Raw genomic sequence first — 24,711 nt, 5'->3', positions numbered from 1 at the left:
TGGAGATCGTGTCTGCTGAGGAAGTCTGCTTCCCAGTTGTCCACTCCCGGAATGAAAACTGCCGACAGAGCTCTTGCATGTCTTTCTGGCCAGAGGAGAATCTTTGTCACCTCTGTCATTGCCGCTCTGCTTTTCGTTCCGCCCTGACGGTTTATGTACGCTACTGCTGTTAGATTGTCTGACTGGATCTGTATGGGTTGATCTTGGAGAAGATGCACCGCTTGTAGAAGGCCGTTGTAAACGGCTCTCAACTCCAGAACATTTATGTGAAGACAGGTTTCTTGACTTGACCATCTTCCTTGGAAGCTTACCCCCTGTGTGACTGCTCCCCATCGGAGACTTGCATCCGTGGTTACTAGGACCCAGTCCTGAATCCCGAACCTGCGTCCTTCCAGGAGGTGAGAACTGTGCAGCCACCACAGGAGTGAAACTCTGGCTTTGGAAGACAGGATTATCCTCTGATGCATGTGTAGATGGGATCCGGACCACTTGTCCAACAGGTCCCACTGGAATACTCTGGCATGGAATTGGCCAAACTGTATGGCCTCGTAGGGCGCTACCGTCTTCCCCAACAACCAAATGCATTGATGAATCGACACTCTTGTTGGTTTCAGAAATTGTTTGACCATTCTCTGAATTTCCAGAGCCTTTTCTAATGAAATACCCTCTGTACTTCTGTGTCCAGTATCATCCCAGAAACGATAATCTTGTCGTCGGTTCCAATTGTGACTTTGGAAAATATATGATCCAACCATGTTGTTGAAGTACTGTCAGGGAGAGTGCAATATTCTGCACCAACCTTTCCCTGGACCTCGCTTTTATCAGAAGATTGTCCAGGTAAGGAATTATATTGACTCCTTGCTGTCGAAGGAGGACCATCATCTCCGCCATCACCTTGGCGAAGACCCTCGGTGTCGTGGAGAGTCCGAACGGCAACGTCTGAAATTGGTATTGACAATCCTGCACTGCAAATCTCAGATAAGCCTGATGCAGAGGATAGGAACATGTAAGTAGGCATCTTTTATGTCCACTGACACCATGAAGTCCCTTTCCTCCAGACTAGAAATCACTGCCCTCAGAGATTCCATCTTGAATTTGAACCTTTGCATGTAGAGATTCAGTGTTTTCAAATTTAGAATCGGTCTGACCGAGCCGTCCAGCTTCGGAACTATGAAAAGGCTTGAATAAAACCCTTCTCCTTGTTGCGACAAGGGGACCAGGACAATCACTTGATCCTGACAGAATTTTTGGATTGCTGCTGATACCACTTCCCTGTCTGGTATAGAAACTGGTAAGGCCGATTTGAAAAATCGGCATGGGGGAATGTCTTGAAACTCCAGCTTGTATCCGTGGGACACTATTTGTGAGACCCATGGGTCCAGGCCAGATTGAACCCAAATCTGACTGAAGAGTTTCAGACGTGCCCCCACTTGAGCGGACTCCCGCAAGGGAGCCCCAGCGTCATGCTGAAGATTTGGCAGAAGCAGAGGTTGATTTCTGCTCCTGTGATCCGGGAGAGGCTGTGGACTTTTTACCTTTTCCCCTTCCTTTACCCGCAAAGAAAGGGGAACCTTTACCCTTTTTGTATTTATTGGGTTGAAAGGACTGCATCTGAGAGTGGTGTCTGTTTCGCCGGCGCAGGAGCATTAGACAAAAATGTCGACTTACCTGCGGTAGCCGCAGAAACTAAGGCATCCAGCTCATCTCCAAACAAGGCCTCGCCTTTATACAGGAGAGCCTCCATATTCCGGTTGGAATCTGCGTCAGCATTCCATTGGCGAATCCACAACGCCCTACATGCTGAAATTGCCATGGTAGCGGCTCTTGATCCCAAGAGACCAATATCTTTCATGGCTTCCAGCATATATGCAGCAGCGTCTTTGATATGACCTAATGTTAGGAGTATCTCGTCTCTATCTATTGTGTCAATGGTGGTCATTCCGAGTTGATCACTAGCTGCCGTTGTTCGCAGCGCAGCGATCATGTTAAAAATCGGCACTTCTGCGCATGCGGCTCAATGTGCACGCGCAACGTACTTTCACAAAAGCCGTTGCCGTTTTACACAAGGTCTAGCAACGCTTTTCAGTCGCATTGCTGGCCGCAGAGTGATTGACAGGAAGTGGGCGTTTCTGGGAGGTAACTGACCGTTTTCGGGGAGTGTATGTAAAAATGCAGGCGTGCCTGGGGAAACGCGGGCGTGGCTGGCCGAATGCAGGGCGTGTTTGTGACGTCAAAACAGGAACTAAATAGTCTGAAGTGATCGCAAGCTAGGAGTAGGTCTCGAGCTGCTCAGAAACTGCACAATCTTTTTTTGTAGCAGCGCTGCGATCCTTTCGTTCGCACTTCTGCTAATCTAAGATACACTCCCAGAGGGCGGCGGCTTAGCGTTTGCACGGCTGCTAAAAGCAGCTAGCGAGTGAACAACTCGGAATGAGGGCCAATGTCTGATGACAAGTTTTCTGACCACTTTTCAATAGCACTACTCACCCACACACAGGCAATGGTAGGCCTGAGTAGTGTCCCATTGGTCACATAAATAGATTTTAACGTAGTCTCTAACTTGAGGTCTGCCGGCTCCTTTAGTGAAGCCGTTCCAGGCGCAGGGAGAATCACCTTTTTTGTTAACCGAGACAGGGCACTGTTTAAATGGGGGGTGATTCCAACCTTTTCCTGCCCTCTGCAGGAAAAGGGTAAGCTGCCTGAATTCTCTTTGGAATCTGAAATTTATTTTCAGGGTTAGTCCAGACTCCCTCAAAGAGACTGTTCAGCTCATGAGATGGAGGGAAAGTTACATTAATTTTCTTCTCTTTATTAAAGTAAGCCTTCTCCTGTGGTAAAGGAGGGGGCTCCGTAATTTCTAACACCTCCTTTATAGCAACAATCATGTATTGAATGTTTTTCGCTAACTTTGGATCTATTCCCCTGGAATCACTAGTGTCGACACAGGAATCAGAGTCCGTGTCAGTGTCAGTTTGTACTACTCGTGCAAAAGATCTTTTTTGTGAACCAGAGGGGTCCCCTGTGGATGAAAAGGCAGAACTATTAAAAATCACATCTTCCACTGATTTTCTCCAGTTTTCTGCATGAGACTCAGACTTATCCAATCTCTTACTGATATGATTCACACTATCACGTATTCTTTCACCCATTCAGGCTCGTGGTGCGACGGCAGCGCCACCACATTACAACTCTGTGTCTCTAAAACGTCTCCCTCAGGGGAAGAGCTCCCTGCCTCAGACATGTCACACACATGCACAATCACACAACAGACACTCCGGGGCTTATTGGGGACAGACCCACAGTAAAATCTGTCAGAAGGACACAGACCAGGAATTGCCAGCTCACAACTCAGCGCCAAGGAAAAAATCCCTGTGACATGTACTTTGAACACAGAGACCTTAAGCGCTTATATATTGCCAATAATATGACTGAGCACCCAAATTACACTCTCCCCCCCCCCTTTTTGCACCTTGATACTTAATTCAGAAGTGGAGAGGAGGATCAGCGTTTCTTTCCCTGCAGCAGGTGAGAGAAAATAAGAATTTACTTACCGATAATTCTATTTCTCATAGTCCGTAGTGGATGCTGGGGACTCCGAAAGGACCATGGGGAATAGCGGCTCCGCAGGAGACTGGGCACAAAAGTAAAAAGCTTTAGGACTACCTGGTGTGCACTGGCTCCTCCCCCTATGACCCTCCTCCAAGCCTCAGTTAGGATACTGTGCCCGGACGAGCGTACACAATAAGGAAGGATTTTGAATCCCGGGTAAGACTCATACCAGCCACACCAATCACACCGTACAACTTGTGATCTGAACCCAGTTAACAGCATGATAACAGAAGGAGCCTCTGAAAAGATGGCTCACAACAACAATAACCCGATTTTTGTAACAATAACTATGTACAAGTAATACAGACAATCCGCACTTGGGATGGGCGCCCAGCATCCACTACGGACTATGAGAAATAGAATTATCGGTAAGTAAATTCTTATTTTCTCTAACGTCCTAGTGGATGCTGGGGACTCCGAAAGGACCATGGGGATTATACCAAAGCTCCCAAACGGGCGGGAGAGTGCGGATGACTCTGCAGCACCGAATGAGAGAACTCCAGGTCCTCCTCAGCCAGGGTATCAAATTTGTAGAATTTAGCAAACGTGTTTGCCCCTGACCAAGTAGCTGCTCGGCAAAGTTGTAAAGCCGAGACCCCTCGGGCAGCCGCCCAAGATGAGCCCACTTTCCGTGTGGAATGGGCTTTTACAGATTTTGGCTGTGGCAGGCCTGCCACAGAATGTGCAAGCTGAATTGTACTACAAATCCAACGAGCAATCGTCTGCTTAGAAGCAGGAGCACCCAGCTTGTTGGGTGCATACAGGATAAACAGCGAGTCAGATTTTCTGACTCCAGCCGTCCTGGAAACATATATTTTCAGGGCCCTGACTACGTCCAGCAACTTGGAATCCTCCAAGTCCCTAGTAGCCGCAGGCACCACAATAGGCTGGTTTAAGTGAAAAGCTGAAACCACCTTAGGGAGAAATTGAGGACGAGTCCTCAATTCTGCCCTGTCCGTATGAAAAATTAGGTAAGGGCTTTTATAGGATAAAGCCGCCAATTCTGAAACACGCCTGGCTGAAGCCAGGGCTAACAGCATTACCACTTTCCATGTGAGATATTTTAAGTCCACAGTGGTGAGTGAGTGGTACAAACCAATGTGATTTTAGGAATCCCAACACTACATTGAGATCCCAAGGTGCCACTGGAGGCACAAAAGGAGGCTGTATATGCAGTACTCCCTTGACAAACGTCTGAACTTCAGGAACAGAAGCTAGTTCTTTTTGGAAGAATATTGACAGGGCCGAAATTTGAACCTTAATGGACCCTAATTTGAGGCCCATAGACAGTCCTGTTTGCAGGAAATGCAGGAATCGACCCAGTTGAAATTCCTCTGTAGGGGCCTTCCTGGCCTCGCACCACGCAACATATTTTCGCCAAATACGGTGATAATGTTGTACGGTCACATCCTTCCTGGCTTTGATCAGGGTAGGGATGACTTCATCCGGAATGCCTTTTTCCTTCAGGATCCGGCGTTCAACCGCCATGCCGTCAAACGCAGCCGCGGTAAGTCTTGGAACAGACATGGTCCCTGCTGGAGCAGGTCCTTTCTTAGAGGTAGAGGCCACGGGTCTTCCGTGAGCATCTCTTGAATTTCCGGGTACCAAGTCCTTCTTGGCCAATCCGGAGCCACGAGTATAGTCTTTACTCCTCTCCTTCTTATGATTCTCAGTACTTTTGGTATGAGAGGAAGAGGAGGGAACACATACACTGACTGGTACACCCACGGTGTTACCAGAGCGTCCGCAGCTATTGCCTGAGGGTCCCTTGACCTGGCGCCATACCTGTCCAGTTTTTTGTTGAGGCGGGACGCCATCATGTCCACCTTTGGTTTTTCCCAACGGTTCACAATCATGTGGAAGACTTCTGGGTGAAGTCCCCACTCCCCCGGGTGAAGATCGTGCCTGCTGATGAAGTCTGCTTCCCAGTTGTCCACTCCCGGAATGAACACTGCTGACAGTGCTATCACATGATTTTCCGCCCAGCGAAGAATCCTTGCCACTTCCGTCATTGCCCTCCTGCTTCTTGTGCCGCCCTGTCTGTTTACGTGGGCGACTGCCGTGATGATGTCCGACTGGATCAACACCGGCTGACCCTGAAGCAGAGGTCTCGCCTGACTTAGGGCATTGTAAATGGCCCTTAGTTCCAGGATATTTATGTGAAGTGACGTTTCCATGCTTGACCACAAGCCCTGGAAATTTTTTCCCTGTGTGACTGCTCCCCAGCCTCTCAGGCTGGCATCCGTGGTCACCAGGACCCAATCCTGAATGCCGAATCTGCGGCCCTCTAGGAGATGAGCACTCTGTAACCACCACAGGAGAGACACCCTTGTTCTTGGAGACAGGATTATCCGCTGATGCATTTGAAGATGCGATCCGGACCATTTGTCCAGCAGATCCCACTGAAAAGTTCTTGCGTGGAATCTGCCGAATGGAATCGCTTCGTAAGAAGCCACCATCTTTCCCAGGACCCTTGTGCATTGATGTACTGACACTTGGCCTGGTCTTAGGAGGTTCCTGACTAGGTCGGATAACTCCCTGGCTTTCTCTTCCGGGAGAAACACCTTTTTCTGTACTGTGTCCAGAATCATTCCTAGGAACAGCAGACGTGTCGTCGGAATCAGCTGCGATTTTGGAATGTTTAGAATCCATCCGTGCTGTCGTAGTACTACTTGAGATAGTGCTACTCCGACCTCTAACTGTTCCCTGGACCTTGCCCTTATCAGGAGATCGTCCAAGTAAGGGATAATTAAGACGCCTTTTCTTCGAAGAAGAATCATCATTTCGGCCATTACCTTGGTAAAGACCCGGGGTGCCGTGGACAATCCAAACGGCAGCGTCTGAAACTGATAGTGACAGTTCTGTACCACAAACCTGAGGTACCCTTGGTGAGAAGGGCAAATTGGGACATGGAGGTAAGCATCCTTGATGTCCAGAGACCCCATATAGTCCCCTTCTTCCAGGTTCGCTATCACTGCTCTGAGTGACTCCATCTTGAACTTGAACCTTTTTATGTAAGTGTTCAAGGATTTCAGATTTAAAATGGGTCTCACCGAGCCGTCCGGCTTCGGTACCACAAACAGCGTGGAATAATACCCCTTTCCCTGGTGAAGGAGGGGTACCTTGATTATCACTTGCTGGGAATACAGCTTGTGAATGGCTTCCAATACCGCCTCCCTGTCGGGGAGAGACGTTGGTAAAGCAGACTTCAGGAACCGGCGAGGGGGAGACGTCTCGAATTCCAATTTGTACCCCTGAGATACTACCTGCAGGATCCAGGGGTCCACTTGCGAGTGAGCCCACTGCGCGCTGAAATTCTTGAGACGGGCCCCCACCGTGCCTGAGTCCGCTTGTAAGGCCCCAGCGTCATGCTGAGGACTTGGCAGAAGCGGGGGAGGGCTTCTGTTCGTGGGAAGAGGCTGTCTGCTGCAGTCTTTTTCCCCTTCCTCTGCCCCGGGGCAGATATGAGTGGCCTTTTGCCCGCTTGCCCTTATGGGGACGAAAGGACTGAGCCTGAAAAGACGGTATCTTTTTCTGCTGCGAGGTGACTTGGGGTAAAAAGGTGGATTTCCCAGCCGTTGCCGTGGCCACCAGGTCCGATAGACCGACCCCAAATAACTCCTCCCCTTTATACGGCAATACTTCCATATGCCGTTTAGAATCCGCATCACCTGACCACTGTCGCGTCCATAACCCTCTTCTGGCAGAAATGGACATTGCACTTACTCTTGATGCCAGAGTGCAAATATCCCTCTGTGCATCACGCATATATAGAAATGCATCCTTTAAATGCTCTATAGTCAATAATATATTGTCCCTGTCCAGGGTATCAATATTTTCAGTCAGGGAATCCGACCAAGCCACCCCAGCACTGCACATCCAGGCTGAGGCGATTGCTGGTCGCAGTATAATACCAGTATGTGTGTATATACTTTTTAGGATATTTTCCAGCTTCCTATCAGCTGGTTCCTTGAGGGCGGCCGTATCTGGAGACGGTAACGCCACTTGTTTTGATAAGCGTGTGAGCGCCTTATCCACTCTAGGGGGTGTTTCCCAACGCGCCCTAACCTCTGGCGGGAAAGGGTATAATGCCAATAATTTTTTTGAAATTAGCAGTTTTTTATCGGGGGAAACCCACGCTCCATCACACACCTCATTTAATTCATCTGATTCAGGAAAAACTACGGGTAGTTTTTTCACACCGCACATAATACCCTTCTTTGTGGTATTTGTAGTATCAGAAATGTTCAAAACCTCCTTCATTGCCGTGATCATGTAACGTGTGGCCCTACTGGAAAATACGTTTGTTTCCTCACCGTCGACACTGGAGTCAGTGTCCGTGTCAGTGTCTGTATCGACCTGAGGTAACGGGCGTTTTATAGCCCCTGACGGTGTTTGAGACGCCTGTACAGGTATTAACTGATTTGCCGGCTGTCTCATGTCGTCAACAGTCTTTTGTAAAGTGCCGACACTATCACGTAATTCTTTCCATAAGACCATCCAGTCAGGTGTCGACTCCCTAGGGGGTGACATCACTAACACAGGCAATTGCTCCGCCTCCACATCATTTTCCTCCTCATACATGTCGACACAGCGTACCGACACAGCACACACACAGGGAATGCTCTGATAGAGGACAGGACCCCACTAGCCCTTTGGGGAGACAGAGGGAGAGTTTGCCAGCACACACCAGAGCGCTATATATATATATATATATATATATATATAGGGATAACCTTATATAAGTGTTTTTCCCTAATATAGCTGCTGTATATATTACTATGCCAATTTAGTGCCCCCCCTCTCTTGTTTTACCCTGTTTCTGTAGTGCAGGACTGCAGGGGAGAGTCAGGGAGCCTTCCTCCAACGGAGCTGTGAGGAAAAAATGGCGCCAGTGTGCTGAGGAGATAGGCTCCGCCCCCTTATCGGCGGCCTTTCTCCCGCTTTTTAATGGAAAAATGGCAGGGGTTAAATGCATCCATATAGCCCAGGAGCTATATGTGATGTATTTTTTTTGCCAAACAAAGGTTTTTTATTGCGTCTCAGGGCGCTCCCCCCAGCGCCCTGCACCCTCAGTGACCGGAGTGTGAAGTGTGCTGAGAGCAATGGCGCACAGCTGCGGTGCTGTGCGCTACCTTATTGAAGACAGGACGTCTTCTGCCGCCGATTTTCCGGACCTCTTCACTCTTCTGGCTCTGTAAGGGGGACGGCGGCGCGGCTCCGGGACCCATCCATGGCTGGGCCTGTGATCGTCCCTCTGGAGCTAATGTCCAGTAGCCTAAGAAGCCCAATCCACTCTGCACGCAGGTGAGTTCGCTTCTTCTCCCCTTAGTCCCTCGGTGCAGTGAGCCTGTTGCCAGCAGGTCTCACTGAAAATAAAAAACCTACTTTAAACTTTTACACTAAGCAGCTCAGGAGAGCCCCTTAGCCTGCACCCGTCTCGTTCGGGCACAAAAATCTAACTGAGGCTTGGAGGAGGGTCATAGGGGGAGGAGCCAGTGCACACCAGGTAGTCCTAAAGCTTTTTACTTTTGTGCCCAGTCTCCTGCGGAGCCGCTATTCCCCATGGTCCTTTCGGAGTCCCCAGCATCCACTAGGACGTTAGAGAAAGATGGCGCTGAGTAGTGTGCTGCCTGAGGAAGAAGCTCCACCCCCTTAATGGCGCGTTTCCCCTCAGAGCTAATTTCTAATATTTATACTGGCGGGGGTGTAGGACTGTGCCACAACATCATATGCTACCTTTTGCCAGTGAGAGAAGGTTTCATGCTGCCCAGGGCCCACCCTCCCGCTGGGCTCTGTGTTTGGATAGCATGCTCGCGCAGCGTTCCCGCTAGCTGCGCGGTACCTTAAGTCATCACGATGACCGGAGGTCCCTCTCTGCAGATCTCCGGTAATACTACTCACCAGTCTTCTGACTTCTGGCTCTGTTAGGGGGGTGACGGCGTGCTGTGGGAGTGAGCGCATAGCCACAGCTAGTGTTCAGTACCCTTCAGGAGCTAATGGTGCCCTGTCAGCAGAAGCAGAGCCATGAAACTATTTAGGAAGTTGGTTCCTACTTCTTCCCCCTAAGTCCCACGAAGCAGGGAGACTGTTGCCAGCAGTCTCCCTGTAAAATAAAAAACCTAAAGTCTTTTAGGTAGAACTCAGTAGAGCTCCACGAGAGTGCGACCAGTCAGCCTGCGCACATTTTCTAAACTGAGGTCTGGAGGAGCGGCATAGAGGGAGGAGCCAGTTCACACTCTGAAAAAGTCTTAAAGTGCCCATGGCTCCTAAGGAACCGTCTATACCCCATGGTACTAAAGTGGACCCCAGCATCCTCTAGGACGTATGGTAAATTATGGGGATAAAAAGCTGTAGTGAAATATTATTTGATGGAACAGAGAAGGAAATGTTTGTACATCCCTTACTGGTTTCTCCGCCGATGTATACTTCACTCACCTGCCTACCTAAGCATTCTTGCACAGAGACAGCCCTGCTCATACACGTACATACCCCATGCACTCAGTCACAGCCCTGCTGATACGTGTACATACCCCACTGCACTCAGTCACAGCCCTGCTGATACGTGTACATACCCCACTGCACTCAGTCACAGCCCTGCTGATACGTGTACATACCCCACTGCACTCAGTCACAGCCCTGCTGATATGTGTACATACCCCACTGCACTGTCACAGCCCTGCTGATACGTGTACATACCCCACTGCACTGTCACAGCCCTGCTGATACGTATACATACCCCACTGCACTCAGTCACAGCCCTGCTCATACGTGTACATACCCCACTGCACTCAGTCACAGCCCTGCTGATACGTGTACATACCCACTGCACTCAGTCACAGCCCTGCTCTTATACGTGTACATACCCCACTGCACTCAGTCACAGCCCTGCTCATACGTGTACATACCCCACTGCACTCAGTCACAGCCCTGTTCATACGTGTACATACCCCACTGCACTCAGTCACAGCCCTGTTCATACGTGTACATACCCCACTGCACTCAGTCACAGCCCTGTTCATACATGTACATACCATCTTATACTCAGTCACTCACAGCCCTGTTCACACGTGTACATACCCCCTGCACTCAGTTACAGCCCTGTTCATATATGTACATACCCCCCTGCACTCAGTCACAGCCCTGCTCATACACGTACATACGGGTGGTCTTCAGTATGCCAACTGTCGGGATCCCGGCGCACAGTATACCGGCGCCGGAATCCCGAGAGCCGGCATACCTACACTTTTTCTCCCTCGTGGGGGTCCACGACCCCCCTGGAGGGAGAATAAAATAGCATGGCAAGGGGCTCATTTGCGCTCGCCACGCTGTCAGTATGCCGGCGGTCGGGCTCCCGGGCCGTACATACCCCCTGCACTCAATCACAGCCTTGCTCATACATGTACATACCCCCTGCCCCCATACCATCTTATACTCAGTCACTCACAGCCCTGTTCATACACGTACATATATACTCGCCTGCTCATACATGTAGCAAGTACTTAGCACCCTGCACTCTGGCTATGACAGCAGCGGCCAGGGAGGAAACACATGTGTGTATATCCTCCATACCCTCCAACATGACCCGCCCCACTAGGTACAAAATGCTCTATTTCTGGACTTCCCTCTTAATTTATTACTGCCATCACCTGTGAAGAAACAGCTTTTTTATCATTTAACTAGTTCAACACAGGTGATGGTAATCATAAATTAAGAGGGAAGTCCAGAAACAGAGCATTTTGTACCTAGTGGGGCGGGTCATGTTGGAGGGTCTGTATCCTCCCTGCACTCAGTCACAGCCCTGCCCACATGTGCCCCCCTTGCGCGTACACACATCCCTGCCCACATGCCCGGTACTGGCGGCCAGTGGCGGGAAGTAGGACTGGACATCGATGGTCGCTGTTTCCGAAACATCAATGTTTTTCTTCCGATGGTAGTGTTTTACCATTCGATGGTGAGCTTCCAATGTTTGCCACCATCGAATGGTGATCATTCACTGGTGTTCCGAGGGTTGATATTTTTTTTAATTTTATTTTTTATTCCTCATAGTATGCTTTCCCTGGCTGCTGTGTCCTCATCAGTGAATCTTCCGAAAGGGATAGGGGGAGGGTTCTATCATAGGGGGTTGTGTGTGCAGGTTTCTATCTTCCCCGAATCCGGTGCACACACTGTACACATCCGGTGGCCGCTTTGCACTGCAGCAATCTCGCGGTGCCTGGCAGGAGCTGGTATCATTACCCGGGAAACGGTGTATGTAACCAGCCCAGTGTAGTCAGTGCGGGCGGGTACCCGGCCACCGACATTGCGGCGCGATGTCAGACACATGGAGCTCCATCCAGGCTCACAAGAAGCAGCTGGACTATCTGCGGGAACGGCTGCAGCGGCGGCGGAAGGATGTCACGACCCAGCTTGCCCTGGGTAAGCGTTCCCAGCGATTACACAGCAGCACTGACCGTGCCCCCATCCCGCCAAGCGGCCGCATCCCCGTGTGACCCCCTCTCCCTCCTCCTCTCCCGCAGATCTGCAGAACCCGGAGGCCGGCCTGGCTCCATCCCTCCGCAGTGACAGCCCTGTCCCCTCAGCTCCGGCACAGTCCTCCAAAGGCGGCAGCGGTTCTACCGAGGTGACCCCAGACCCCGAGCTGGAGAATAAACTCCTGGACCACCTGTCAGACCTGTCCCTGGTGCTGCCGGCGGACTCGGTATCTATCCAGCAGGCTATTACCACGGTGAGGGCTGAGGCTTCATGTATCATGCTGCACATCACACCTGCATCGCCTGCTGTACTCTACCCGCATTCCCGTCATTCGTCTTCTTTATTTTCTGTTTACATATTGTCACAAATAATACATGCAGATTGTCACTTGCTGTACAGTATTACTGCAGACATGGTCGCAACCAACCACCTCATCAGTTCTACAAAACACTGTACCATTTCATGGAATCCTGAAAGCACTGTGCACCCTTCCTCTCCTCACAAAGTCCCAAAAAGACACTGTAACACTCACTATATGTCCCCAACACATACAGGGGGTCATTCCGAGTTGTTCGCGCGTTATTTTTTTCTCGCAACGGAGCGAATAGTCGCTAATGCGCATGCGCAATGTCCGCAGTGCGACTGCGCCAAGTAAATTTGCTATGCAGTTAGGAATTTTACTCACGGCATTACGAGGTTTTTTCTTCGTTCTGGTGATCGTAATGTGATTGACAGGAAGTGGGTGTTTCTGGGCGGAAACAGGCCGTTTTATGGGTGTGTGCGGAAAAAACGCTACCGTTTCTGGGAAAAACGCGGGAGTGGCTGGAGAAACGGAGGAGTGTCTGGGCGAACGCTGGGTGTGTTTGTGACGTCAAACCAGGAACGACAAGCACTGAACTGATCGCACTGGCAGAGTAAGTCTCGAGCTACTCATAAACTGCACAGAGAAGTATTTTCGCAATATTGCGAATCTTTCGTTCGCAATTTTGATAAGCTAAGATTCACTCCCAGTAGGCGGCGGCTTAGCGTGTGCAAAGCTGCTAAAAGCAGCTTGCGAGCGAACAACTCGGAATGACCCCCACAGTACAGCGTTATGCAGCAGTGCATTTTTATTCACATTGTGGGGTGTTCAAGTGAAACTTACAGTCTACAGTAGTTACCCAAGACTTACATTTGAACACGCAAATACTTCTGTCTATTCTTGATCATTCCCCTTGCTGTAAACTGTGTATATTTTGGTATGTGAATGATTACATGTTCTATGTAATATGGCCCTATAATAACATTGATGTATGTTTGTCCTTATTATAAAACTGCAGTTGAAGGGAGCGTTGTTTTTTTCTTTCTTAAACTAAGTACATACCCATCTAATCCATGGCCTGATCCCCCTGATATCAGGTAAATGGCCAATGACTGTATAGGCGTGTACGCAGTACGGTTGCAGGAGTGTTAGCTGTTAAACGGCTTGTAGCTCTCCTGCAACAGTCATGATCGGGAGATCGCCTCTTATGTGCTATTTAATATTTGTCGGCCTAATCGCACTATTTTGAGCACAGTGTGTATTGGGCTTGCAGGCGACTGATGGGGTCAAGCTGGACACATTGCTCGGCCGATCGAGAGTGTTAACCTGCTCAGCCGAGTGATCATAAAGGTGTGTAGTGTACCCAGATTTGCTTTTCTTGCCAACGTTGTGTATCATACCGTTTTCTCTGTCATTGTAGCCAGATTTTCCTGTGTCGCGCCAAGCTGTTGAAAGCCTTTTACAGAAATTTGCTGCCCAAGAGCTAATTGAAGTAAAAGGCTGGGAACATGAAGATGATGACCGACCTACTGTAGTAACTTATGCTGATCATTCTAAACTTTCTGCTATGATGGTAGCAGTAACTGAAAGAAAAGGTCCAACCATTGCATCAGGGGCCAAGAAGAGAAGAATTCAGGAAAGTGAACCCTCGTCTATATCATTAGCTGTCTCTGCAGCAGGTACTTCAGGTGAGAAAAAAATATCAGAACCCCAAAAGAAGGCACGTAAACATGCATCTCATGTGGACCTGGAAATAGAAAGCTTGCTGAGTCAACAATCCACCAAAGAGCAACAAAGCAAAAAGGTAAGATAGATTATTTATATTTATATAAAAAAAAATATAATAAAAAAAAAATATATATATATATATTTATTTATTTTTATTTTTTATTTCTTTAACGCATATTTTGACATTTTGTTTAAAAGATTTTATAGCTTTAATGGGGCCACAATGTAGCAGTCTTAAATAAAATACTATCTTCAAAATTTACATGGATGGTCTGGTTAGATATAGTTTAATTTTTCTAAAACATAGGTCTTCGACATGAAATACTTCACCTGCGTGATTAGATGAAGGAAATAAGCATTTTAGCTCTGTATCGTCTTTTCCTTCTTCTTTTTTTTTTTTTTTAATTGGGTTATTACTACTTTTTTTTTTTCTCTTGGATTTTAATATTCTTGGCATTACTGTACATTAGGTAAGTCAAGAGATCCTAGAGCTTCTAAACACCAGCACAGCCAAGGAGCAGTCCATTGTGGAGAAATTCCGATCCCGTGGGAGGGCTCAGGTCCAAGAGTTTTGTGACTATGGGACTAAAGAAGAATGCATGAGAGGGGCAGGAGCGGACACTCCGTGTCGGAGGCTGCACTTTAGGTAACACTTAGCAATTTGGGGGGAATTCAGTTGTTCTTTGGGTGCCCTGTGCCCGATGAAGCTATTAAAATGTCGCTCTAATGTGCGTATACCACGGGCGCCCATTATTTCTGCTCACCCCTTCCTGAGGAGACTAACTGAAATGTGCAACAATTCCGGCTTTTCACCCTTTTTTTTTTTTTTTAAATACTTGAGATGACAAGTGTGAAAAACAGTGGGCGCCTGGCAGTGAAACAAACATTTGCATATTGCCCCATCTAAAGTAACGAGTGATATGCATATACGGGCTCTGAAAAAAACATTTGAGTCGCCCCCTCTGAACCTTGTGTAATTTTGAACATTAATCAAACTACTATCATGTGTTGCTTGTTTTCACCTAGTACATCAACTTTGCAAATGAAAAAAAGTCTATTTGACTTATCTGATTACTTTCAGCATTAGTTTTACTAAAATATCTAGGTTTCAGCACAGTTGTGGGAGATTAAAATACAGAAATGATATCCCCATCAGGGATACTTTTAGATTTCACATTACCACACACAAGTACAGTTGTAAACTGTGGGTGCTGTGCGAAAACAGGAGGAAAAATGTGAAAATACTTTTTTGTTCATGTCTACAAAACAAGTGGCAGAATGTGACTGAACACGTCACCACCTCATTTACATACTGTACCCAGACTGTGGTGCTTCTCAGGATAGAAGTGGCTTTGATACTGTATTCTTTTACAGGCGCATCATTAATCTGCATACTGATGAGTCTCTCGGTGACTGCTCCTTTCTGAATACTTGTTTCCACATGGACACTTGTAAATATGTTCATTATGAGATTGATGCATGGGTAGAGACTGGAGCGACAGTAGTGGGATTGGAATCTACTCCTGGCCAAGAAATGCCCCTAGTTAAAGGAGTTGGAGACCCAAGTGTAGGACGTCTTTTCCCCCCACAGGTAAGATGGATGTAATGAGTTACAGAATATTGACTCCAAAAGGATGTTACCCCTTCTGGGGAATTTATACAGCATTGCTTAGGGAGGTCTCATTTACACATTACATAGGGGAAATATAGCAAACCTTCAAAAGAGCAGATAAATTACCCATAGCATCCTATCAGCCTCTATCTAGCTATAATTTATCATGTACACACTATAAAATTATTTGTAGATGCTGATTGGTTGCTATGGGCAGCTTCTCCACTTGCCGCCTTCTCCACTCTTTAGAAGACTTGATACATCTCCTAAAACTACTGTAAAGGAGAGGTTAGGAACAAGGTGTTTGGAGGGATGAAGAGCTTGATGTGGATTTCTCACCAGACATTGTGAAATACTTTAGTACAGGGGTTCTCCAGTCCTGAAGTACCAACCGTCTTGGTTTGTGGCTGTGTTTAATCATGTACAGATGGGTTTTTGTGTTGCTGGGTCAGTAATTATCATACCTGCTCCCACAGACAGAGGGATGTGACCTGTTGGGAAAACATAATGGTTGGGGTTGAGAACCACCTCAAGCAGCTTGCCAACATTAGTCTGATCAAGTCATTTTTATAAAACCTTGAGATATGTGGACAATATACTGTGGGGGTTATCCTATTAGCCACAGTAAAAAAAAATTCACACCAAAAAAAAAATTTGGCCTATCCAATTATAACCATTATTTCTCTGACGTCCTAGTGGATGCTGGGACTCCGTAAGGACCATGGGGAATAGCGGCTCCGCAGGAGACAGGGCACAAAATAAAAGCTTAAGGATCAGGTGGTGTGCACTGGCTCCTCCCCCTATGACCCTCCTCCAAGCCTCAGTTAGATTTTTGTGCCCGGCCGAGAAGGGTGCAATCTAGGTGGCTCTCCTGAGCTGCTTAGAATAAAAGTTTAGTTTAGGTTTTTTTATTTTCAGTGAGTCCTGCTGGCAACAGGCTCACTGCATCGTGGGACTAAGGGGAGAAGAAACGGACTCACCTGAGTGCAGAGTGGATCGGGTTTCTTAGGCTACTGGACATTAGCTCCAGAGGGACGATCACAGGTTCAGCCTGGATGGGTCACCGGAGCCGCGCCGCCGTCCCCCTTACAGAGCCAGAAGAGACGAAGAGGTCCGGTGAAATCGGCGGCAGAAGACATCCTGTCTTCAGACTAAGGTAGCGCACAGCACCGCAGCTGTGCGCCATTGCTCTCAGCACACTTCACACTCCGGTCACTGAGGGTGCAGGGCGCTGGGGGGGAGCGCCCTGAGACGCAATATAACAGTATATACCTTAGGTGGCAAAAAGAATACATCACATATAGCTCCTGGGGCTATATGGATGTATTTTAACCCCTGCCATTTTTACACAAAAAAGCGGGAGATAAGGACGTCGTGAAGGGGCGGAGCCTATCTCCTCAGCACACAAGCGCCATTTTCCCTCACAGCTCCGCTGGAAGGACGGCTCCCTGACTCTCCCCTGCAGTCCTGCTTCAGAATCAGGGTAAAAAAGAGAAGGGGGGGCATTTTTGGCAGCAAATAACGATAATAACAGCAGCTATAAGGGAATAACACTTATATAAGGTTATCCCTGTATATATATATATAGCGCTGGGTGTGTGCTGGCAGACTCTCCCTCTGTCTCTCCAAAGGGCTAAGTGGGGTCCTGTCCTCTATCAGAGCATTCCCGGTGTGTGTGCTGTGTGTCGGTACGCGTGTGTCGACATGTATGAGGAGGAAAATGATGTGGAGGCGGAGCAGTTGCCTGTGTTGGTGATGTCACCCCCTAGGGAGTCGACACCTGACTGGATGATTGTATTTAAACAATTAAGTGATAATGTCAGCAATTTGCAAAAAACTGTTGACGACATGAGACAGCCGACAAATCAATTAGTGCCTGTCCAGGCGTCTCAGACACCGTCAGGGGCGCTAAAACGCCCGTTACCTCAGTGGGTCGACACAGACCCTGACACAGATACTGAGTCTAGTGTCGACGGTGACGAGACAAACGTAATGTCCAGTAGGGCCACACGTTACATGATCACGGCAATGAAAGAGGCATTGAACCTTTCTGACACTACAAGTACCACAAAGAAGGGTATTATGTGGGGTGTGAAAAAACTACCAATAGTTTTTCCTGAGTCAGAGGAAATAAATGAGGTGTGTGATAAAGCGTGGGTTTCCCCCGATAAAAAAACAGCTAATTTCTAAAAAATTATTAGCATTATATCCCTTCCCGCCAGAGGTTAGGGCGCGTTGGGAAACACCTCCTAGGGTAGATAAGGCGCTCACACGTTTATCTAAACAAGTAGCGTTACCGTCTCCTGATACGGCCACCCTCAAAGAACCAGCTGATAGAAGGCTGGAAAATATCCTAAAAAGTATATACACACATACTGGTGTTATACTGCGACCAGCAATCGCCTCAGCCTGGATGTGCAGTGCTGGAGTCGCATGGTCGGATTCCCTGACTGAGAATATTGATACCCTGGATAGGGACAATATTTTGTTAACTATAGAACATTTAAAGGATGCATTACTATATATGCGTGATGCACAGAGGGATATTTGCACCCTGGCATCAAGAGTAAGTGCTATGTCCATCTCTGCCAGAAGAGCGTTATGGACGCGACAGTGGTCAGGGGATGCGGATTCCAAACGGCACATGGAAGTATTGCCGTATAAAGGGGAGGAGTTATTTGGGGCTGGTCTATCGGACCTGGTGGCCACGGCAACGGCTGGAAAATCCACCTTTTTACCCCAGGTCACTTCACATCAGCAGAAAAAGACACCGTCTTTTCAAACTCAGTCCTTTCGTTCCCATAAGTACAAGCGAGCAAAAGGCCACTCCTTTCTGCCCCGGGGCAGAGGAAGAGGAAAAAGACTGCACCATGCAGCCGCTTCCCAGGAGCAGAAGCCCTCCCCTGCTTCTGCCAAGTCTTCAGCATGACGCTGGGGCTTTACAAGCAGACTCAGATATGGTGGGGGCCCGTCTCAAGAATTTCAACGCGCAGTGGGCTCACTCGCAAGTGGATCCCTGGATTCTACAGGTAGTATCGCAGGGGTACAAACTGGAATTCGAGGCGTTTCCCCCTCGTCGGTTCCTGAAGTCTGCTTTACCAAAGTCTCCCTCCGACAGGGAGGCAGTTTTGGAAGCCATTCACAAGCTGTATTCCCAGCAGGTGATAATCAAGGTACCCCTCCTGCAACAAGGAAAGGGGTATTATTCCACGCTGTTTGTGGTACCGAAGCCGGACGGCTCGGTGAGACCAATTTTAAATCTGAAATCCTTGAACACTTACATAAAAAGGTTCAAATTCAAGATGGAGTCACTCAGAGCAGTGATAGCGAACCTGGAAGAAGGGGACTATATGGTGTCTCTGGACATCAAAGATGCTTATCTCCACGTCCCAATATACCCTTCTCACCAAGGGTACCTCAGGTTTGTAGTACAAAACTGTCATTATCAGTTTCAGACGCTGCCGTTTGGATTGTCCACGGCACCTCGGGTCTTTACCAAGGTAATGGCCGAAATGATGATTCTTCTACGAAGAAAAGGCATTTTAATTATCCCTTACTTGGACGATCTCCTGATAAGGGCAAGATCCAGGGAACAGTTAGAAGTCGGAGTAGCACTATCTCAAGTAGTGTTACGTCAGCACGGGTGGATTCTAAATATTCCAAAATCGCAGCTGATTCCAACGACACGTCTACTGTTCCTAGGAATGATTGTGGACACAGTCCAGAAGAAGGTGTTTCTCCCGGAGGAGAAGGCCAGGGAGTTATCCGAGCTAGTCAGGAACCTCCTAAAACCAGGCCAGGTCTCAGTGCATCAGTGCACGAGGGTCCTGGGAAAAATGGTGGCTTCTTACGAAGCGATTCCATTCGGAAGATTCCATGCAAGAACGTTTCAGTGGGATCTACTGGACAAATGGTCCGGATCGCATCTGCAGATGCATCAGCGGATAACCCTGTCGCCAAGGACAAGGGTGTCTCTCCTGTGGTGGCTGCAGAGTGCTCATCTACTAGAGGGCCGCAGATTTGGCATTCAGGATTGGATCCTGGTAACCACGGATGCCAGCCTGAGAGGCTGGGGAGCAGTCACACAGGGAAGGAATTTCCAGGGCTTGTGGTCAAGCATGGAAACATCTCTTCATATAAACTGGAACTAAGGGCCATTTACAATGCCCTAAGTCAAGCAAAACCTCTGCTTCAGGGTCAGGCGGTGTTGATCCAATCGGACAACATCACGTCAGTCGCCCACGCAAACAGACAGGGCGGCACGAGAAGCAGGAGGGCAATGGCAGAAGCTGCAAGGATTCTTCGCTGGGCGGAAAATCATGTGATAGCACTGTCAGCAGTGTTCATTCCGGGAGTGGACAACTGGGAAGCAGACTTCCTCAGCAGACACGACCTTCACCCGGGAGAGTGGGGACTTCACCCAGAAGTCTTCCACCTGATTGTAAACCGTTGGGAAAAACCAAAGGTGGACATGATGGCGTCACGTCTAAACAAAAAACTGGACAGATATTGCGCCAGGTCAAGGGACCCTCAGGCAATAGCAGTGGACGCTCTGGTAACGCCGTGGGTGTACCAGTCAGTGTATGTGTTCCCTCCTCTGCCTCTCATACCAAAAGTACTGAGAATCATAAGAAGGAGAGGAGTAAGAACTATACTCGTGGTTCCGGATTGGCCAAGAAGGACTTGGTACCCGGAACTTCAAGAGATGCTCACGGACGAACCGTGGCCTCTACCTCTAAGAAAGGACCTGCTACTGCAGGGGCCTTGTCTGTTCCAAGACTTACCGCGGCTGCGTTTGACGGCATGGCGGTTGAACGCCGGATCCTGAGGGAAAAAGGCATTCCAGAAGAAGTCATCCCTACTCTGGTCAAAGCCAGGAAGGACGTAACCGCAAAACATTATCACCGCATTTGGCGTAAATATGTTGCGTGGTGTGAGGCCAAGAAGGCCCCTACAGAGGAATTTCAACTGGGTCGTTTCCTTCATTTCCTGCAAACAGGACTGTCTATGGGCCTAAAATTAGGGTCCATTAAGGTTCAAATTTCGGCCCTGTCGATTTTCTTCCAGAAAGAACTGGCTTCAGTACCTGAAGTTCAGACATTTGTAAAAGGGGTGCTGCACATACAGCCTCCTTTTGTGCCTCCAGTGGCACCTTGGGATCTCAATGTGGTGTTGAGTTTTCTAAAGTCACATTGGTTTGAACCACTTTCCACTGTGGACTTAAAATATCTCACATGGAAGGTATCGATGCTGTTAGCCTTGGCTTCAGCCAGGCGTGTGTCAGAATTAGCGGCTTTATCATATAAAAGCCCTTACTTAATTTTTCATTCTGACAGGGCGGAATTGAGGACTCGTCCTCAATTTCTACCTAAGGTGGTTTCTGCATTTCACATGAACCAACCTATTGTGGTACCTGCGGCTACCAGGGACTTAGAGGACTCTAAGTTGCTTGACGTTGTCAGGGCCTTGAAAATATATGTTTCCAGGACGGCTGGAGTCAGAAAATCTGACTCGCTGTTTATCCTGTATGCACCCAACAAGCTGGGTGCTCCTGCTTCTAAGCAGACGATTGCTCGTTGGATTTGTAGTACAATTCAGCTTGCACATTCTGTGGCAGGATTGCCACAGCCAAAATCAGTAAAAGCCCATTCCACAAGTAAAAAAGTGGGCTCATCTTGGGCGGCTGCCCGAGGGGTCTCGGCTTTACAACTTTGCCGAGCAGCTACTTGGTCAGGGGCAAACACGTTTGCTAAATTCTACAAATTTGATACCCTGGCTGAGGAGGACCTGGAGTTCTCTCATTCGGTGCTGCAGAGTCATCCGCACTCTCCCGCCCGTTTGGGAGCTTTGGTATAATCCCCATGGTCCTTACGGAGTCCCAGCATCCACTAGGACGTCAGAGAAAATAAGATTTTACTTACCGATAAATCTATTTCTCGTAGTCCGTAGTGGATGCTGGGCGCCCATCCCTAGTGCGGATTGTCTGCAATACTTGTATATAGTTATTGTTACAAAAATTCGGGTTATTATTGTTGTGAGCCATCTTTTCAGAGGCTCCTTTGCGTTTATCATACTGTTAACTGGGTTCAGATCACAAGTTGTACGGTGTGATTGGTGTGGCTGGTATGAGTCTTACCCGGGATTCAATATCCTTCCTTATTATGTACGCTCGTCCGGGCACAGTATCCTAACTGAGGCTTGGAGGAGGGTCATAGGGGGAGGAGCCAGTGCACACCACCTGATCCTTAAGCTTTTATTTTGTGCCCTGTCTCCTGCGGAGCCGCTATTCCCCATGGTCCTTACGGAGTCCCAGCATCCACTACGGACTACGAGAAATAGATTTATCGGTAAGTAAAATCTTATTTTTTTTTAAACTGTTTTCACATGGAAACACATATTTCTGAGGGAGAAACCAAATCCACAATAAGTGCTGGCATTAAGGCTAATAGGATAGCCCCGAGCAAATCAATTATTCGCCATAAATTACCGCAGCTAATTAGATACCATCCTGTATGTTATGTAAATATGGAATACACATTATGTTGCAGTAGGATATAAGAAATAATCCAATGAGCACTTACCCAACATCTCACAAAGAATGGGAACCTAGTGGGTTCTGTGTTAGCTCAGAGGATTTATTCTTTAAACACGTGTGACAGTATATATAGGGGGTTATTCAGGTTTGTTAGCAATTGGGCAAAACCTTGTTGCACTGCAGGTGGGGCAGATATAACGTGCTCATGTGCTGAGAGTTAGATTTGGGTGGGTTATATGTTTCTGTGCAGGGTAAATATTAGCTGCTTTATTTTTACTCTGCAGTTTAGATTTTAGTTTGAACACACCTCACCCAAATCTAACTCTCTCTGCCCCACCTGCAATTCAACATGGTATTGCCAAATTGCTAACTTTCTTGGTTTGCTTACAAACCTGAATAAAGCCCATAGTTTGTAGATTTTACTTTGTTCCCACCATATTGATATCTATGATAAACATGGTGTCAGTAAGTTCTTAGTCTTTTCCAAGCACTGGTTGTTACAGAAATAGAACAAAGAGTTCTTGGACCATCCTGCTGTAAATATATTCCGCTGTGCACCATAAGTATTTCATGTCAGGTCTACTAAAGTGTAGTTCCAGAATGGGAGGACATTTATGAACAGTATTGAACTGGTAACTAGGTAGATAAGGTGGTGGTGTCCACATTAATGAATCAGATTGTCATTTCTAAAGTTGTGTAGAAACTAGTTGGTTGCCAAGGGTTACAGTAGCATTTTTTATAGTTACCTGTGGAATAGTTTTGAAAAATGTCTTTGTAGTTTTGCAATAGCCTTCCCTCTCTTCAACTAGTAGTACCACTAGGATCCTATACAAAAAATTGCTGCAGCTTCGGTAATAATTACCCTTTTAAGCTATGTGACAGACCTTCTTCCTGGCTGACTGAATTGAAAGTTTGTCAATGCATGTGATTGGACAAGACGCAGAAGTTGACAAGTTAGCTGCAGTGTTATCCATTCGGTGCCCTTACAGTGCTTTGGCGTTAGGTGTTTCTCATAGCTTGGAAGATGTGACTGTGGGGTCCTTGTGGTTCTATTAGTTGCCATGGAGGTGCCATATACTCTTGCAGGAGCTTGAGTTTTTCTTGTTTGTTAAACCTGGTTTGACTTTTGGCTCAGTGGATCCGTTGTGATATACGATATTTGGACGTGAGCATCTTGGGCAAGTTCTCAGTGGTAATGGCTGACCCACCATGGGATATTCACATGGAGCTGCCCTATGGGACATTGACTGATGATGAAATGAGGAAACTGCAGATCCCAGTACTGCAGGATGATGGATTTCTCTTCCTCTGGGTCACTGGAAGGTAAATGTAGGGTCATGTATCACCCATACAGATAATAAATATTTAGGAATAATTGATGTATGTTAAAACAAGTTATTTTCGTGAACATAACAAAAATGAATGTAAAGCAAGATTATGGCTCCACATTTGCGCAAATTAAAGTTATTTTTGTCAAGCTTGTTTAAAGTATATAATTTGTTCATTAAAATCTTGCTTGAATAGCTGAAATAACATTGTTACTTCTGAGCTAATTATGAATTTATTTATTTTGTAATCCAATAACTGTTGCTACTACGTACATGGGGGGGGGGGGACTCTGAGAAAATCAAACCCCAAATACACTTCAGTTGCTAGTTAACCATTTGATCCATGTTCATTACCTGTGTTAGAACAAGTATGTCACCCTTTGCTTTTAGGAACTATGGCACATTTTTCATCAGTATTGATATTTCCTGTACCGGTGAGTCAGGCCGTCATATTGGCAAGGGTATAACTTGGCATAGGTTTGGCTTCAACTAATTGAGACTTTTAAATATTTATTTAATTGTAGGCAAACTAAAGTAAAAATCTGGAGACTTGCATCTACAACACCTTTCTTTACCATTACCAGCAAACTGTTTTCATGAATGTTTGCAGATGTTTCTAATTTATGTTGAAACTTAATTTTGATACTTTTATGAACAGAGCAGCAAAATACGATGTAGCATAGTTTCCATACCCAGTTTACAGTTCCGTGTTTGGTTCTCTATAGAAAGTGATGCTGTTGCTCTGTTGTACTGTGTGACCGCTTGGAGTGTTATACACCTTTTTGAAGTTAGTTCTGTTGGAAAAGCTGTCCTGGGAAGAATAGCCATAGTGTTTCTGCATTGCTACATTAACTACCTAACCAAGCATTATAGTTATGACCCTCTTAAACATCACACACTTGAAAAATCTGACTGCCTCAAATCTGATAATTCTATGGTTAATAGGTATAAGTTATTAACTTGTGTTTTTTTCTCTGTTTATTCTACTATAATCGTGCAGCGGTTATGTAGAAAATATGTTGATTATCCTATCTTCCCAGTATTCACTTACATAGTATATAGCTTTATAAAAATGATATCAGTCCCTTTATTAGGACCTGAGAGTACAAAAGATGCATCTCAT

The 24,711-nt window shown here is 47.1% G+C and overlaps 1 protein-coding gene and 1 long non-coding RNA gene across 2 annotated transcripts in view; one reads left to right on the top strand and one right to left on the bottom strand.

The window, feature by feature from the left end:
- Positions 1–11,410: 11,410 nt before the first annotated feature.
- METTL3 (methyltransferase 3, N6-adenosine-methyltransferase complex catalytic subunit) overlaps positions 11,411–24,711 on the top strand; it is a 30,133-nt gene continuing 16,832 nt past the window's right edge. Inside the window, exons 1-6 of the mRNA XM_063913519.1 lie at positions 11,411–12,027; positions 12,129–12,337; positions 13,806–14,189; positions 14,584–14,759; positions 15,488–15,704; positions 23,396–23,583. Of these exons, the coding sequence (XP_063769589.1) occupies positions 11,922–12,027; positions 12,129–12,337; positions 13,806–14,189; positions 14,584–14,759; positions 15,488–15,704; positions 23,396–23,583 (1,280 nt within the window). The 5' untranslated portion in view covers positions 11,411–11,921. The remainder of the gene's footprint in view (positions 12,028–12,128; positions 12,338–13,805; positions 14,190–14,583; positions 14,760–15,487; positions 15,705–23,395; positions 23,584–24,711) is intronic.
- On the bottom strand, positions 14,238–23,399 carry LOC134891262 (uncharacterized). Its single transcript, XR_010171444.1, has 2 exons — positions 23,007–23,399; positions 14,238–16,216 (listed from the first exon to the last, which is right to left on the bottom strand). It is a non-coding gene; the product is annotated as an uncharacterized LOC134891262 (long non-coding RNA).

The sequence above is a fragment of the Pseudophryne corroboree genome, chromosome 1, assembly GCF_028390025.1.
Source record: "Pseudophryne corroboree isolate aPseCor3 chromosome 1, aPseCor3.hap2, whole genome shotgun sequence".
Classification (NCBI taxonomy): Eukaryota; Metazoa; Chordata; class Amphibia; order Anura; family Myobatrachidae; genus Pseudophryne; species Pseudophryne corroboree.
The sequence above is the reverse complement of the archived record's forward strand: the minus strand, read 5'-3'. Positions and strand labels throughout refer to the sequence as shown.